Genomic DNA, 14,187 nt, shown 5'->3' with positions numbered 1-14,187 from the left:
ATCATGCAGGCCATACACAACCGCACAAGTGGAGCCTCTCTTGTTCCCGGAGAGGTGATGCACTGAGCGGTTCAGGTCGACCGGGTTCCTGTTTCCCAGGCTGAAATCAGAGCACCGTGGAGTAAGCTGGCGGTTAGTGACAGATACCGATCCAGGTTTAAACAACAGCCACGGAGCAGAGTAAACACACGTTTCAATTACCCGGAGACAGGTTCTGGGAGACACACATCAGCAAATTACGATGTGGGAACTCGAACAAGGCCCTTGAGCCATGCCACTGTACCCAGTCAGTTTAATTAACTAGGGAGTCATGCAGCAGTTAAAATAATCCCTTCGAACAAATACAAATGTACGTTTTCATGCTCTCTGCCTCAGTTTAAGGCACTTTCAATGAAAGATTATGTTAAATAATGACACCCATCCAAATAGTTTGTTGTATTGTAACTAATAGTGGGAAGCTGGGACACAAACACACACACGCACACAAAAACAAAGATGGACGGTAAAGATCATTTTGATGTTTTATTCCAGCACAAGGTCTCTGTGTTGTAAAATGGCTGTGTAGCTAGGAATTAAAGGAGAAGTACAAAATGGAAAAATTACAGACAATTCTAGTATCATTTGTTTTTAATTTCTATTGTGTTCATTTCCTATAACCATATCTAGGAAAAAACCTCCCCCTGCCCACCATCTCTGCCTTCTTTGGAAAAGCGGCCTTGGGAAGAAAAATGGAAAAGAAACGACTTGTGGCATCTCCTATTCATACCGGGGAACATCTCAGGGTGGCAGGACGAATAGACACGTTTCAGTCTAGCCCCGAAAAGGGTTTCACATCTACCTAGTCAGGTAGCCCTCTGCATTTCATACACAGCTCCTACATGTATACTCCCCCTGAAAGGAGAGGGGTGGGCTTCAATGCAACCTCATTGCATTTGTGTATCCACTTCATCTCCCCCTCCCTGGAGGCGGTTCCTCCTGCTGCCCGTCAGGAGAGCAGGGTCAGAACCTTTCACATTGACTCTCAATACAACATCGCCGCATCATTGCTGGGCCCTGTGTGAACTTCCCTTTACAAAAACGCCCCAAATCAAAAAAAAAAAAAATGAAAAGGGGAACAACTATTGCTTTCCTCTCCTGGCCCAGTTACAGTGTTGGTACCCCCCCCCCTCCCCCGCATCAGAGTGAATGCAGACTGGCAGCATGGGACTAGGCTCCAGGCTGTGTGGTGGGTTGCCTCTTAACAGTCTATAGCCATCAAACGTGTTTTTAGGGGCAAGCTGGAAAGCAAAGATATCCCACAGAATCCTACATGCACAAGCCTTCATCAGTGTTTTCACTCTTTGATGCTCCGGGCTGGGCGAAGGAAGGGGCGGGGCTCAACTTTGAACTGGGCCCGCGTGTCATTGGACGAAGAGACTGGCCGTCTCTCAAAACAGACTTTTTGTGGCATATAGTAGCGTCCTAGTTTGGTGTCACCACAAAACAAGAAAAGAAAGATACAACACTGGACACAGGGGAAAACCTTGCCTTTTTCTCTTTTAAAACATTCATGATAATTTAAAAAAATAAAAACAATCTGAAATAATAAAAGCTGAGTGCCGACGCGTGACACAACCTTGCAGTCATTGATAGACAAAGAGATCCTTCCTCTTCTTTGTTATGTACAAAATTAAACATACCATAACAGGGGTACGACGGTTCAAGTAATTTAAAACAAATGAAAACACTCCGCCACGGTGAGCTGTCCTCGCACTCTGACGCCACAGAGCAACACAACATTAATTTGTATAGATAAAAAATTAAAAATAAACAGGGAGCAGGTTGGTTCGGGGAGGGAGGGGGTGTTGAAAGACAACCACACAAACACGCACGCACGCACGCGCTCTCCCACACACACACACACAGACACACACACAAACACTCACATAGGCAGGTTATGCTGTACATTTACAGAACTGACACCTAGGTTTTAGTATGCTGAACATTAGGGTAAGCTTTTCTATTAAGAATGATCCTTTTCCTTTTTTGCCCACCCTCCTTTCCCCATTGTCCTTGTCCCTTAAACGACACTAAGCGTATGGCTTAAATATTTGTAAAACTAGGCGTTCCCAGTAGGAATCCCCTCTCTGGCGCTGCCTTCAGTCTGGCGTGGGTTCGAGTCGGACAGCTACTCTTAGTTTGTGTAGCTGCACATGGTTAGAGAGTGTACGTGTGCACGTGTGTGTGCGCGTGTGTGTGTGTCCTGTGCATGGCGGGCAGACACTTAATAGGGAGTGGGCGGAGGAGGGGGGTCCTCTGCAATTTTCTCCGGTAGCGGGAAATTGGAGCTGGCAAGAGTTCTGCCCTCGTTGAAGTCATGCAGTCGTTGGCCACTGATTGTGGCCATGGCCACTGCCCCGGGACGGGCCTGGCACACGGGCACCGGCCTCGGGGCCCAAACCCGAAGTCGTGAGAGCCAGCGTCCCTTCAGGGCCGAGCGGTGTAAACAGGAGCCCTCCCTCGCTCCCGGGGGAACTCGGAGCCTAATGACAACACACACTGTGGCCCTCGTCACAGGGACCACAACGTATGGATGCCAATAGATGTGTAGTGAGAGAGAGAGCGAGAGCAAGAGAGATCTTTTTTCTTTTGAAAGCAATTAAAAAACGTCCACAGCTCCAGGTGAGGGTCTGTCTCCCAGGGGGGTCGTCAGGGGGGGACACGGGGTGGGCAGTATGGATCCTTAGTGCAATGAAGAGACCCCCGCTGGTCGGCCGTGGGGGGGGGTCTCTGCAGCCCCCACCGCGCTCAATACCGATGGCAACAGGCTGAGACTAAGACAGAGAGCAGGATCCAAGGGGCTTCTTCTGGTCCGGCCCGGACGATTTAGGGCAGGCATTACGCTTTTTTACTAACTTCAGAACACAGACACACACACACACACACACACACACACACACTCACACACACACACAATCAAACACACTTAACTGTAAAACTATCACGGGTAAAGCCCAGGGAGATTGACAGATAGTCGAAAAAATACCTCCGGGGGAGTCCTGAGCCTCATATGTGATGGGGGGGAGGGGGTGGAGATGTAAACATTAAAGCGTTACTTTTGACGACAAGTGTGAGAGAGGAGGATGGGCCGCCTGCTGGGGCGGGCCGGTGGAGTGTGTTAGAGTCAGTACTTGTGTGTGTCTAAACATGAGCAGCCTTATAAGAGGCTTGGGTGGGCTTTCATTTTCTTATTCATGTGTAGTTTTATTCCGTTTACTTCTTTTCTATGATGCCCCCCGCCCCCAGTGTCTCTCCGGCTTTTTCGCAAATGTACATTCATCCATCGTTGGGGAGGGATTGGTTGGGGGTGGCGGGGTTGGGCAGGGCAGGGGGGGGTGGGGGGGGGGGGGGTCTAGTACAACACTGGGCCACACATCCCACTGATCCTGAGTCTTTCCCATGGTCCCTCTGGAGGCCGTCGCCCTGGCGACTGTGGCTCAGAAAACCCAGCAGTAGGCGTACTGGAGGACCCGGTACCACATGTAGCCGGAGGCGAAGGCCAGCGACTGGATGAAGCACAGCCACACCGGGTCCAGGGTCATCGCCCGGGAAGGCATCTCCTTCTGCCCCTTGGCGGGAGGAAAGGAGCCTGTTTGGGGACGGAGGGGACGATCAGAAACCACGCCAGGACGCACACAGAGCCCTTAGGGACTATCCCATACGGGCCGAGGCGTACGGGTTTAAATAACACACAGTTACCCACCCGTTGCGTAGAAGTGGGTCAGCAGATCCTCCTTCTCCACAAACCTCTGGTATAGCCAGTCTGTCAGGGGCGCCGTGTCAACAGGAACCTCCTTTATGGGGTACACTCTGAGAGAGAGAGAAGAGAGGGAGAGAGCAAGCACGATTATTAGAGTGCTTACTCTGTGCAAGCGGCGCGTATTGATCCGTAGTGTGGAGGCGGCGATAGTGTAAACTATGGGGGCGCCAGATTGGGTCTATCTCAGAGTAGAGTCAATCATCCGGGCCTGTGTGTGTGTGTGTGTGTGTGTGTGTGTGTGTGTGTGTGTGTGTGTGTGTGTGTGTGTGTGTGTGTGTGTGTGTGTGTGTGTGTGTGTGTGTGTGTGTGTGTGTGTGTGTGTGTGTGTGTGTGTGTGTGTGTGTGTGTGTGTGTCAGCTCCTTCAGGCCTTAATTAGCCGGCAGGCCTTTGGGATGTGAGGAGGAGACAGGAGAGCTGAAGGAGAGGACCGGGCCTCAGGCCTGGTCCTCTCCAACCATCACTGGTTTACTCATGCGCAAAGATAATTGTACAGATTCTTCAAAAACAGATTATGGAACGCAACAATGGGCAGCGATGTTTCTGAATGCTGAAAGAATATTGCTGCAAGAACTAATTGAAGAGGCATAGACGTCGACCAATAACCTGCCATTTGAACACCTGAATACTCGTTCTTATGGCGTACCCAATTCCATGCTCAAGTAATTCAAAAGATAGATAGTGAGCCCCATCCACGTCATACTGACTGTACTAATGGGCACTAGGCGGCGATGGAGGGATATCTTATCAGCAAGATTAAAGGTTTCGTTTTTTACGATAACAAACTGTTCTACGGCGATAGCAATGGAGCTGAGGTTATTAATGTCTAGACTGCAGCGATGACATAACTGTATGGTACATATACAAAGGAATAAACGTCGCTGTCAGCGTGTGTGTGTGCTATCTAAGGTGATGTGGTGTCGTTTAGCGGCCAGCAGGGGTCCCAGCCCTCCCCCACACACACACACACACACACACACACACACACACACACACACACACACACACACACACACACACACACACACACACACACACACACACACACACACACACACACACACACACACACACACACACACACACACACGAGGCACATTGGAGGTCACAAAAAAAGTCTCTGAAATCACACATACCGGGTGATAGAAGACAGATTATGATTATGACCGTGATCTATATCCATCTACTTCCACGAGTCATCTCAGCGACACGTTGTTGAACGATGAAGTCGACGTTTGAAACTAAATGGAGGAAGCTAAGGCCATGTGGGGTATGGGGCTTGCCAATCTAAACGCTTTGTGCAGGTCAATGCCCTTAATAGAACCTTTTGGGGGGAAAAAAAACCCACACACAACTAAGAGGCCACGGGGCCCTCATGTCTCAGGCCTCTGTGTTCCTCTGTGCCCTGAGGGGGGTGCGGGCTGATGCTGTGTCACCAGGCCTGGAGGACAGAGGCGTGTCTTCACACTACAAAGCTCTGGACACCACATACAACCACCGAAAGTGGTTTGGATACGATGCGTCAAGAGATAAACAAGGATGTTCTGGAGACATAAGGCGCGTTCCGACTGAGGGACGTCTCCTTCTAGTGAGCCGACGGGTGTGGCTTGGGAGAGAGGATCAACCCAACTACACAGTTAGCGGATCAGTTAGTACCTTCCTCGGGGTAGGAGCTTTCTGAGGCACTCCTAACTAGTCTATGCTGATTGGATACGGTTGATAAGACGCGAGTACGATGTATGATTACGCGAGTAGAACCTGAGACAGCCACAACATAAACGGCGCCATTTTTAGGAGACAGGCAGACGATCGAGAACGAGAATAAATAATCGCGAGTCGCAAGCTAAATAATCATCACCATCTAAATAATCATGTCAGACAAAAAGTGTTGCAGAACTAATTACATCACATTCGAACTCTGTTGGGAAGCCGCTACGAAGGTTCTTGTATGGGAACGGACACCGAGGGGAGCTCCGGTGAGTGGGCACATCCAAAACACTGAGCCGCTCAGTTGGAACGCGCCTATTCCCTCTTAGAGAACGCCTGTCCAGTAGTCAAAGTCTAAATTAACATCCCAGAAACGAATTATAGACTAGAAATATCTTGTTATACCACGGGTCAGGCTGCAGCTTGAAGAGTCACATGCACACTTCTCAGTGGAAGTAGACAAGGCCTTGGCCAGCTTCCACTCATTAGTCAGCCATTTGGCTTTCAATACAAATCTTATCAATAATCTGTAAACCTTTGCTTTGTCCCGTTAATATTGGTTGCACATTAACAGGGTGGGGGGTGACCTCTGAAGCCCAGACCATGAACTTCTCTGAAGAGCTCTCTAGCAGGCGATATTGGAAGCCTCTGGAAGCAGCAGCACCGGGGGAAGAGAGTTTAATAGGCTAAGCTGCCTGGTCACCTGAGAGCACGATTACAAGATGCCCAGGTTACCATGCCACACCGCTCCCTCTCCCCCCCCTCTCCCTCTCTCTCACGCTCTCACCCTCATTCTCTCCTGGCTACCTGATACGCTGGCGTTTGCTAGCTAAGGCACCGCTCATTAAGCAGAACCGTAAAGGTTTGTGGCGTTTTTGGTTTGGACTCCACCCTCTGTATCAGTATCGTTCTGTTCAAATATGGACTATACATAAACCAGATAGCCATGGAAACCCCCACCCCTCCGCCAGGGGGTGCCATGGCAACCGACTCTGTAGGGTAAATAGCTAAACGACCACCACTAATGTAAAGCGATAGCCCTGCGGCTGCGTGCGTGGGGGGGGCTGAAATATTCATGCAGAGTGGTTGCGTGACGCCAGTGGGCGCCCGGAGCCCAGAGGCCCGGGAGCAGAGGAGGAGGAGGGCGCTGGGGGAGCACGCTACGTAGCCTAGCTTCCAGATCTGAGGAAGCGGAGGGCCAAGCTAGGCCTGTTCCGCTAGCCACTGCAAGGGGCTGACCTAGTACAGGGTTAGCACCACGAGGGTCTGGCCCTGAGAGGGGGTCTTGGTCCAGTGGGGGACTGAGCGGTCACGCAGGTTGAACCTACGAAGTCCTCCTTAGAGGAGGGTCTACGTGATCTCAACGTCCATGTGACCCGCGGTGCCATCTTGTTTAGTGTGATAAATAAATAAATATATAGTGAGGGAGAAGTGGAGGAGGCTTGATGTGACCACAGGCTAATGGGCACGACGTGCCAAGCAGCTGCCAGTAACAAACCCCTTGTGCCCTGGCTTGTAGTGCCGAGACGATGGAGGTGAACATCGCACTATAGTGTCAATATTGTGCTGAGTGAAGGAAACACGAGTATTGCTTTGTGTGTGTGTGTGTGTAGGTGTGTGTGTGTGTGTGCCTGTATGTCTTTGATTTCCTATCCCCGTTTTATTTGTTATGCAAGGAGAGGTGGAGGTGGTGGTGGTGTTGGTGATGGTGGGGGTAATGGGAGGAGTGGTGGTGTTGTTGGTGATGGTGGGGGTAATGGGAGTGGTGGTGGTGGTGGTGATGGTGGTGGAGGTAATGGGAGTGGTGGTGGTGGTGGTGATGGTGGTGGTGGTGGTGGAGGTGATGGGAGTGGTGGTGGTGGAGGTGATGGGAGTGGTGGTGGTGGAGGTGATGGGAGTGGTGGAGGTAATGGGAGTGATGGTGGTGGAGGTAATGGGAGTGGTGGTGGAGGTGATGGGAGTGATGGTGGTGGAGGTGATGGGAGTGATGGTGGTGGAGGTAATGGGAGTGATGGTGGTGGAGGTAATGGGAGTGGTGGTGGAGGTGATGGGAGTGATGGTGGTGGAGGTGATGGGAGTGGTGGTGGAGGTGATGGGAGTGATGGTGGTGGAGGTGATGGGAGTGATGGTGGTGGAGGTAATGGGAGTGGTGGTGGAGGTGATGGGAGTGGCGGTGGAGGTGATGGGAGTGATGGTGGTGGAGGTGATGGGAGTGATGGTGGTGGTGGTGGTGGTGATGGTGGTGGTGGTGGTGGTGGTGGTGGTGGTGGTGGTGGTGGAGGTGGTGGTGGAGGTGATGGGAGTGGTGGTGGTGATGGAGGTGATGGTGGTGGTGGAGGTGATGGTGGTGGTGGTGGTGGAGGGGAAGGCGTAGCAGGGCACCTTAGCAGCCCTGACCGTACGTCCAGCAGATTGCCGCGTGGCCGGGTGCTATTTTTTATTTATTTTTTAATCTCACCCACTTGGCAGAGGGACCCGGGGTGAACCCGACACCCTGGCAGCCGACAGCTGAGTGGGGGGGGGGGAGGGGCGGAGCCTCCTGTCAATAATCTCCAACACTGGCCCCGAGTGGCCGTCTGACCCGCGGCCGTCGGGCCAGCACTACGTCTACATCTTACTGAGGACAGATCTGAGCTGGATGCTAGCTCGAGGCACATGGCGTCTTTGTGCTCAGTACAGATCACTGAGCGCACCGGGGACACGTCACCATGTCTCTAATGGAATGCATGCATGTGCTGGACGGCGGGACGTCTACCTTAAAACAGCAGCAGGGTACATCTGCTTACCAGAGCTACATTGAAGCCTTGATAGAGTTCAGAAAAGCCAAACGGGTTAACAGTAGTCCCTGCATGTTTCCCCGTTTCAGGACTGCAACAGAAGGCCTTCATCTGCTCACTAAGTCAATCCCCTATCAGGATAAAAGGGAGCCAATGCGACTGGGAACTTTATCAGGCTGAACCTGTTCCCTGGCCAGTAACCAGCTCGTTTCCCCTCCCAATCGTGTGATCTGCAGGGCTCCTCTTCGGCCGAAACCGAAGCACCCGACACGCGTCAGTCTTTGTGTGGGTGACTGTGTGAGCGTGTTAAAGGTGTTTAGGGTGAGGCACTGAGAGGAGCAAGATGCTGGGCTTGGGTGATTAAAGCCCCCTCATTTCTCCTCCTGCGGCCGGTTGAAAGAAGAAGAGACAACAATGCCTTCATCTGTATGCAAGGGTCCTCATACATGCTTGATTATCACCTTTGTCATGGCAACCCAAAAACACACACACGTTGAGTGTGTGCGGTTTGCACTGGGAATACATAAACAGCGCTTGTGGTACTGCAGTTAAATTGTAATAATTCAACTAAAATTAGGGAAGTCCTTTCCTGTTCCTATATATATATATATATATATATATATATATATGGTCCACATTGTATGAACCTAGTATGTGTGCGCCGATATGACCATGAGGGCAATGGGAGCTACTCTGTGAAGCTAACCGTACTAACCCCCCAGCCGTCTGTCAGCCCCCGTCGAGCAGGAGTCTGCCCCATTAATTGTATCATTTAGTCTTTATTGGCCCTCCTCTGATAGAGGTCTTCCAGGAAGACGTGGATACCGGTAAGGACGTCCACCCAAGCGCCCCTTCCTGTCCGCCTTTGGAGCGCCGCCACATCTCTCATTTTTAGGTCTATCCATGTCAGTCGAAGAGCAACATTTGACCAGACGATGGATCATATCTCAACCCAAATCTATTCATTCAAGCAAAAATATGCGATATTCATTTAGAAAAACAGTACAAACAGTGTATCTCCTTCTATCTGCTGACCCACAGCCGGCGTTGGCCAGCGATCTGACCTGCGTGCCTTTATGACGTGCCCACACCCTGCCGTGCCCACTGCCCCCCCGCCCCGCCATATGGCGCTATCAGAGCTGCTGATAGCGCAGAAGGCGGTAGGGGAGTTGGCAGTAGAGGCGTTGGTGGTGGTAGTGGTGGTGGAGGTGGTGAGAGTCACGTGACAGAGCGAAGGTCAGCCGCTGTGCTGTGGATGGGGCGTGGCTAGGCGTCAGCGGCCAATGTGGAGGGGGGGGGGGGGGGGGGGGGCTGAAAGGTGGCCTCTGGGGGCCCTCTGTGTGAGGTGGGGCCAGGCCATGTGGCTCTTGGCGGGGGGCCACCAGGTTTGCCCAACCTGTGTGAGAGGTCTTATGACGCGTGTGCCCTGTGTGCCCGCTCTCTGAATAAAAAAGTGATATCTTTGATGGCGGCCGGCAATTCCCAATTTGTTGTCGCCGTGGTTACGGCAATGTTAGTGGAGAGACAAAGGAAAGGCTGACACTCAAAATCTCCTGCCCTCCACCCTGCCTCCTCCCATAAGGGTTGAGAGAGATAAGAGGTATTGATCCGTCTATTGACGGACTTCTATTGGGTACATAACGATTAACCATGTTTCTTGCCCACGAGAGACCTTGACAATCCATCCCTCTTAAATGGTTTGAGGAAACGGCGTTGATGCAGTAGCGCCGTGTGTGCCCGTGCGTGTTCATGATGGATGCAGAGGGAAGAGCAGTCATTTGATGACCAGGCACAACCATGTTGCATTCTACTAGGACTGGCCCAATCCGAGTCTCAAGCTTCAGATTAACTGTTACATCCTGTTGTGCATGTTCAAAAAAAAAATTCTACCTATTATCGATTTTGTCGAATTAATTTCAAAAGCAGTTCGATTTCTAAAAGAAAGATGTGTATTATTTGATTAAGACACAAGGCAAAACTGCACAATCAGAAGGGATGAGTCAGACTCTGTTTTTGGCCGAGCTTCAGTGTGAACGTTTCCACAACTTCCATAGTTTGAGGCAAAACTTCACAAAACTAAAAATAAATTCAACAAAGTTCTCATGATATTACTTGAGCACCAAAGAAAAAGCAGAGGCACTGTTTTGAATACCTGATCACAAGAACAGGAAAAAAACATGGCTGCCTTTTTCTATCCATGGTCATGAAGTGACTTTAAAATGGTTGCTAAATACATTGATGATCTCAGCCATTATCAACACCCTGCTCGCCATAACCTCCTACTGCTGGTGAGGGATCCCATCAAGACAGAGCCTTGGGAGAGCCCTTTAATACACATTATTGTTATCACCACCCTTTAAAGTGCTCCCACACTGCCTGCTCCTTCGGCAGCAGCTCTGACGGTGCTGCAGATTCTCACCCTACTCGGCAGGTGTCAAGCGCTGCCGAAGCCTTCAAATCAGGTTCTCCTGTCCAGATACAAAGCGACTGACGGCAATTACTCAGTTATTCTGAGATTTGGGGCCAGCCCTTCATTTCACACATCCTCCGAAAGCTGGCTATCAGCAACACACGCACAAGCGTACGCACACACACACACACACACACACACACACACACACACACACGATATTTTTTCAATGTTGGATCTCAACCCATTGAGCAGGCGGACACCACTGGCCTCCCGCCGTGCCCATGAAGCCCCGTCACACCTCCATCTGCCAGTCACAGAGAGCTCAAGATCCCCCCGCCTCTCAGATCATCATCAATAGAGATATTATATTCCAATTCTGGAACGAAATCATCCAGAATATTCCTCTCCAGGGCCAGACTGCAAGACAAGCCTCTTTTACAGCTTCATAAAAAGCTCTGCTAAACTCCTAATTCACAAGATATTTGAGACACCTCCCACCCCGCCCCCAACCGAAAGGGTGGAGAAAGGAAGGAAAACACTGCAGCCCCGCTCAGAGTCATCCCAGGGTGAGGGGGGCGGGGCCACACTGGGTCCCAGGGGCGGGGCCCTCCTCCCCATGACATCACCACTGGGCTGTGCGAGCGCTCCTGTTTTACATAAACAAATGCACAACAGGCTCGCTCACCACAACATGACACACCAGAATACACTCTCCCCGGGGGGCGGGGCATCGCGGCAAACAACTCATCCACCCCCCCCCCCATAACGGGCCGCCCCCGTCCAGGTTCCTCACCGGGGGAACACCTGGACCAAGGTGGGTTTTTTGGCACACTTCTACACGTTCTACAACGCTGTGAGCGAAGACTCAGGCGGGCCCCAGCACTAGTATACCCATCGGGGGGGGGGGGGGGGGGGGAATGGCTCGTCTATGCCTCTATAATTAGAGACTTAATGAGTCTTCAGGATTAGACTCTGCTGCTCCTGGTGTCCTAGACTCTCTGGGGGGGGGGGGGCAGAGAGTTCATCAATCACCTTTAAGAAATTCATTCAGTCCATTGTCCCCAGCCTGTTGCCGCGCTGCATTATAATACAGCGCTCACCTGCTGGCGGTCCTCTGACCTGCTGTGTGACGGCCATGCCTGGGGGGGGGCGGGGGGGGGCTCACCCAACAGGCCAAAGACAAAACAATACCGGACTGCATTCATAGGAGCCATTCTTCAGAGCATGTATCCCTGTCATTTAGGACTTACACTACACTAGACACACGAGTTTAACCCGGCACCTTTCGCTTGGTTTTGACCACAAGACTACGAGAGAAGGGCTTCCAGGGACTATTTCGCACTGTGCTGAAAGTGTCCGTCTAAATAAAGTGTAATATTCCAACCAACGACAATATAGAGAGTGACAATACAAAACATGATTCCCATTATAATTCAGGTGCATTCATTATGTTAGATAGCAGATCGATTTAGAGGGAATTAGTTATTAAATTAGCGACATTGTTTATCTAAATGAAAGGATGAAGGTCATTGTGGGCGGCCAGGACAGGGGAATCAGATCAGCCCCCTAGCCGGAGGAGAACACCATTAGACCAGCACTGATCAGACACACCGATAGCACCCTACCTCAGGCTGTCCTTAACACGATAATCCAACTATGAAGATATATATTATGTATTAACTGAGAGCGGAGGAAAACAAAAGCACTTCCAGTGGAAGGAGCTTATTTCCTGACGGCATCGATAAAGAACATTTAATAAACTCGGTAGTGTTGTACCTATATTTTTTATCTCTTGAATCTTAATCATTTTTTATCCAGGACAGAAAACAGTCCATGTTGAACGCTAACAGATTCTGGGATCAGTTAGCGTGAAGCTTAATCCTTTTACTCCGGTGGCGGCGGGGCGCCAACGATGCGTTCTTCCCGGGCGTTTTCCCAGGCTTTTTGACAGAGTCCGCGCCAAGGCGCTCGTTTACCACAGTGCGTCACGGCTGCCTCTTCTAAGGTGGTGCCCGGTCACCTCCCAGGTGTTGACGGGCACTGCTAGTGTTAAGACGCCCTGCGTCCCGACTGAAGCTGCTCGCTGCTCAGAGCTCTGGAGCCCCGTGTGACTGGCGGGCGGCCGCCAAGCCTTGCTTATTTATGGGGGATAGACGGGCCCGCGGGCAGAAGCCAACATGCCGCTCGGTGATTGCGAGTGCATTACAGTGCTCGGAGTGGGCTCGCCGCCAAGTACACTGATGGCGTCTTCTGCAAATGCCACAGGAAAGGCTAATAATTGCGTAATGGGGTGTACAAAACTTGGCAGATAACCAGATGACCTGTGGCCAACTATAAGCGAGCTATCGTAGAGCTTGGCCTCCTGGGGGTATTTCAGCATTGCTTCGTTCATGTCATAGCACAGAACGCCCCCATAAATAAAACAAGAAGGAAAAATTAACTCACGGCACGGCGGCTAAATGAAATGCACCATCATCAGCTACAGTAAGTCGTCCAAATAAAACCTCTCATTGAATCAAGGCCCGTCTCTGTAACAGCGTGTGATGTGCCCCGTGTGATGTGCCCCGTGTGTGGGCCCCCCCCTCCCCCCACACACGGGGCGGAGCGGGCCAGACCTGGCCAGTCACACGAGCGAGGCTTAGGGAAGTTCGCTGGCTCACACAGGGTTGTAATTCCATTACGCAGCCCGCGATGAGGCGCACTGGTAATATGATTCCTCTCCTTAAAGGATATCGCCGTGGACTGGTTATGACGGCCTGGTAATGAGGAGGATTATGGGGGCTGTGAGTCACAGCCGGATCATGGGAGGAGGGGGGGGGGGGGGGCAGCGCTGCGGAGATGTCAGCGTCCCTCGCCACGCTTTGTTTTCAGACATCAGTTACAGCCCGAGAGGAGACAATGTGGAGTGTGATGCCTGCTTCGTGTGTGTGTGTGTGTGTGTGTGTGTGTGTGTGTGTGTGTGTGATTGTGCGATCAGGCCAAAATGCTAGAGAATAAAGAGTCCTGAAACAAGTGCCATCTTGAAATACAGATCTTGGTTTGAGGGAAATAATACCGGTTCCCATGCAACCGGTATAATAAAACAAAGCCCAGCTCCACCTACCTGTAGTGCACGTGTGTGACGGTGGGGGGCCGGTAGCCGAAGATCCAGGTCTGTATGTCCATGGGCCGGGCCTGGGGGTAGGCTATAGTCACATCCACCACCCACTGCAAGCCTTTGCGTTTATAACCTGGGATGGAGGAAAGCATAGAAGGCATCAAAAAATATTCAAGACTATGGAGGCGTATCTGTTATTGGCCAGATAAACAATCCTATGTACACAGAGCGCGCAAAACAAGCACATCTAGTGGATGTTTGAATAGGTTCCACCTGCATGACAGAATAGGAAGATAAGAAGTAATAAGATCATTAAAATCAGTACATAAACCAAGCTTTATTTATCAAGGGTTAAACCTCCAGAAGTATTAATTAGCTGCCTGCAATGAGACAACC

General features: G+C 51.1%; 1 protein-coding gene across 1 annotated transcript in view; it reads right to left on the bottom strand.

The window, feature by feature from the left end:
- Nucleotides 1-3,408: 3,408 nt before the first annotated feature.
- Nucleotides 3,409-14,187, bottom strand: part of lpgat1 (lysophosphatidylglycerol acyltransferase 1) — a 29,291-nt gene continuing 18,512 nt past the window's right edge. Inside the window, exons 6-8 of the mRNA XM_056581057.1 lie at nt 13,798-13,924; nt 3,743-3,849; nt 3,409-3,628 (exon numbers count right to left, since the gene is read on the bottom strand). Coding sequence (XP_056437032.1) covers nt 3,477-3,628; nt 3,743-3,849; nt 13,798-13,924 — 386 coding nt within the window. The 3' untranslated portion in view covers nt 3,409-3,476. The remainder of the gene's footprint in view (nt 3,629-3,742; nt 3,850-13,797; nt 13,925-14,187) is intronic.

This window comes from Gadus chalcogrammus, chromosome 21, assembly GCF_026213295.1.
Source record: "Gadus chalcogrammus isolate NIFS_2021 chromosome 21, NIFS_Gcha_1.0, whole genome shotgun sequence".
Classification (NCBI taxonomy): Eukaryota; Metazoa; Chordata; class Actinopteri; order Gadiformes; family Gadidae; genus Gadus; species Gadus chalcogrammus.
Note: the sequence above shows the minus strand (reverse complement) of the source record. Positions and strands in the feature narration are given on the sequence as shown.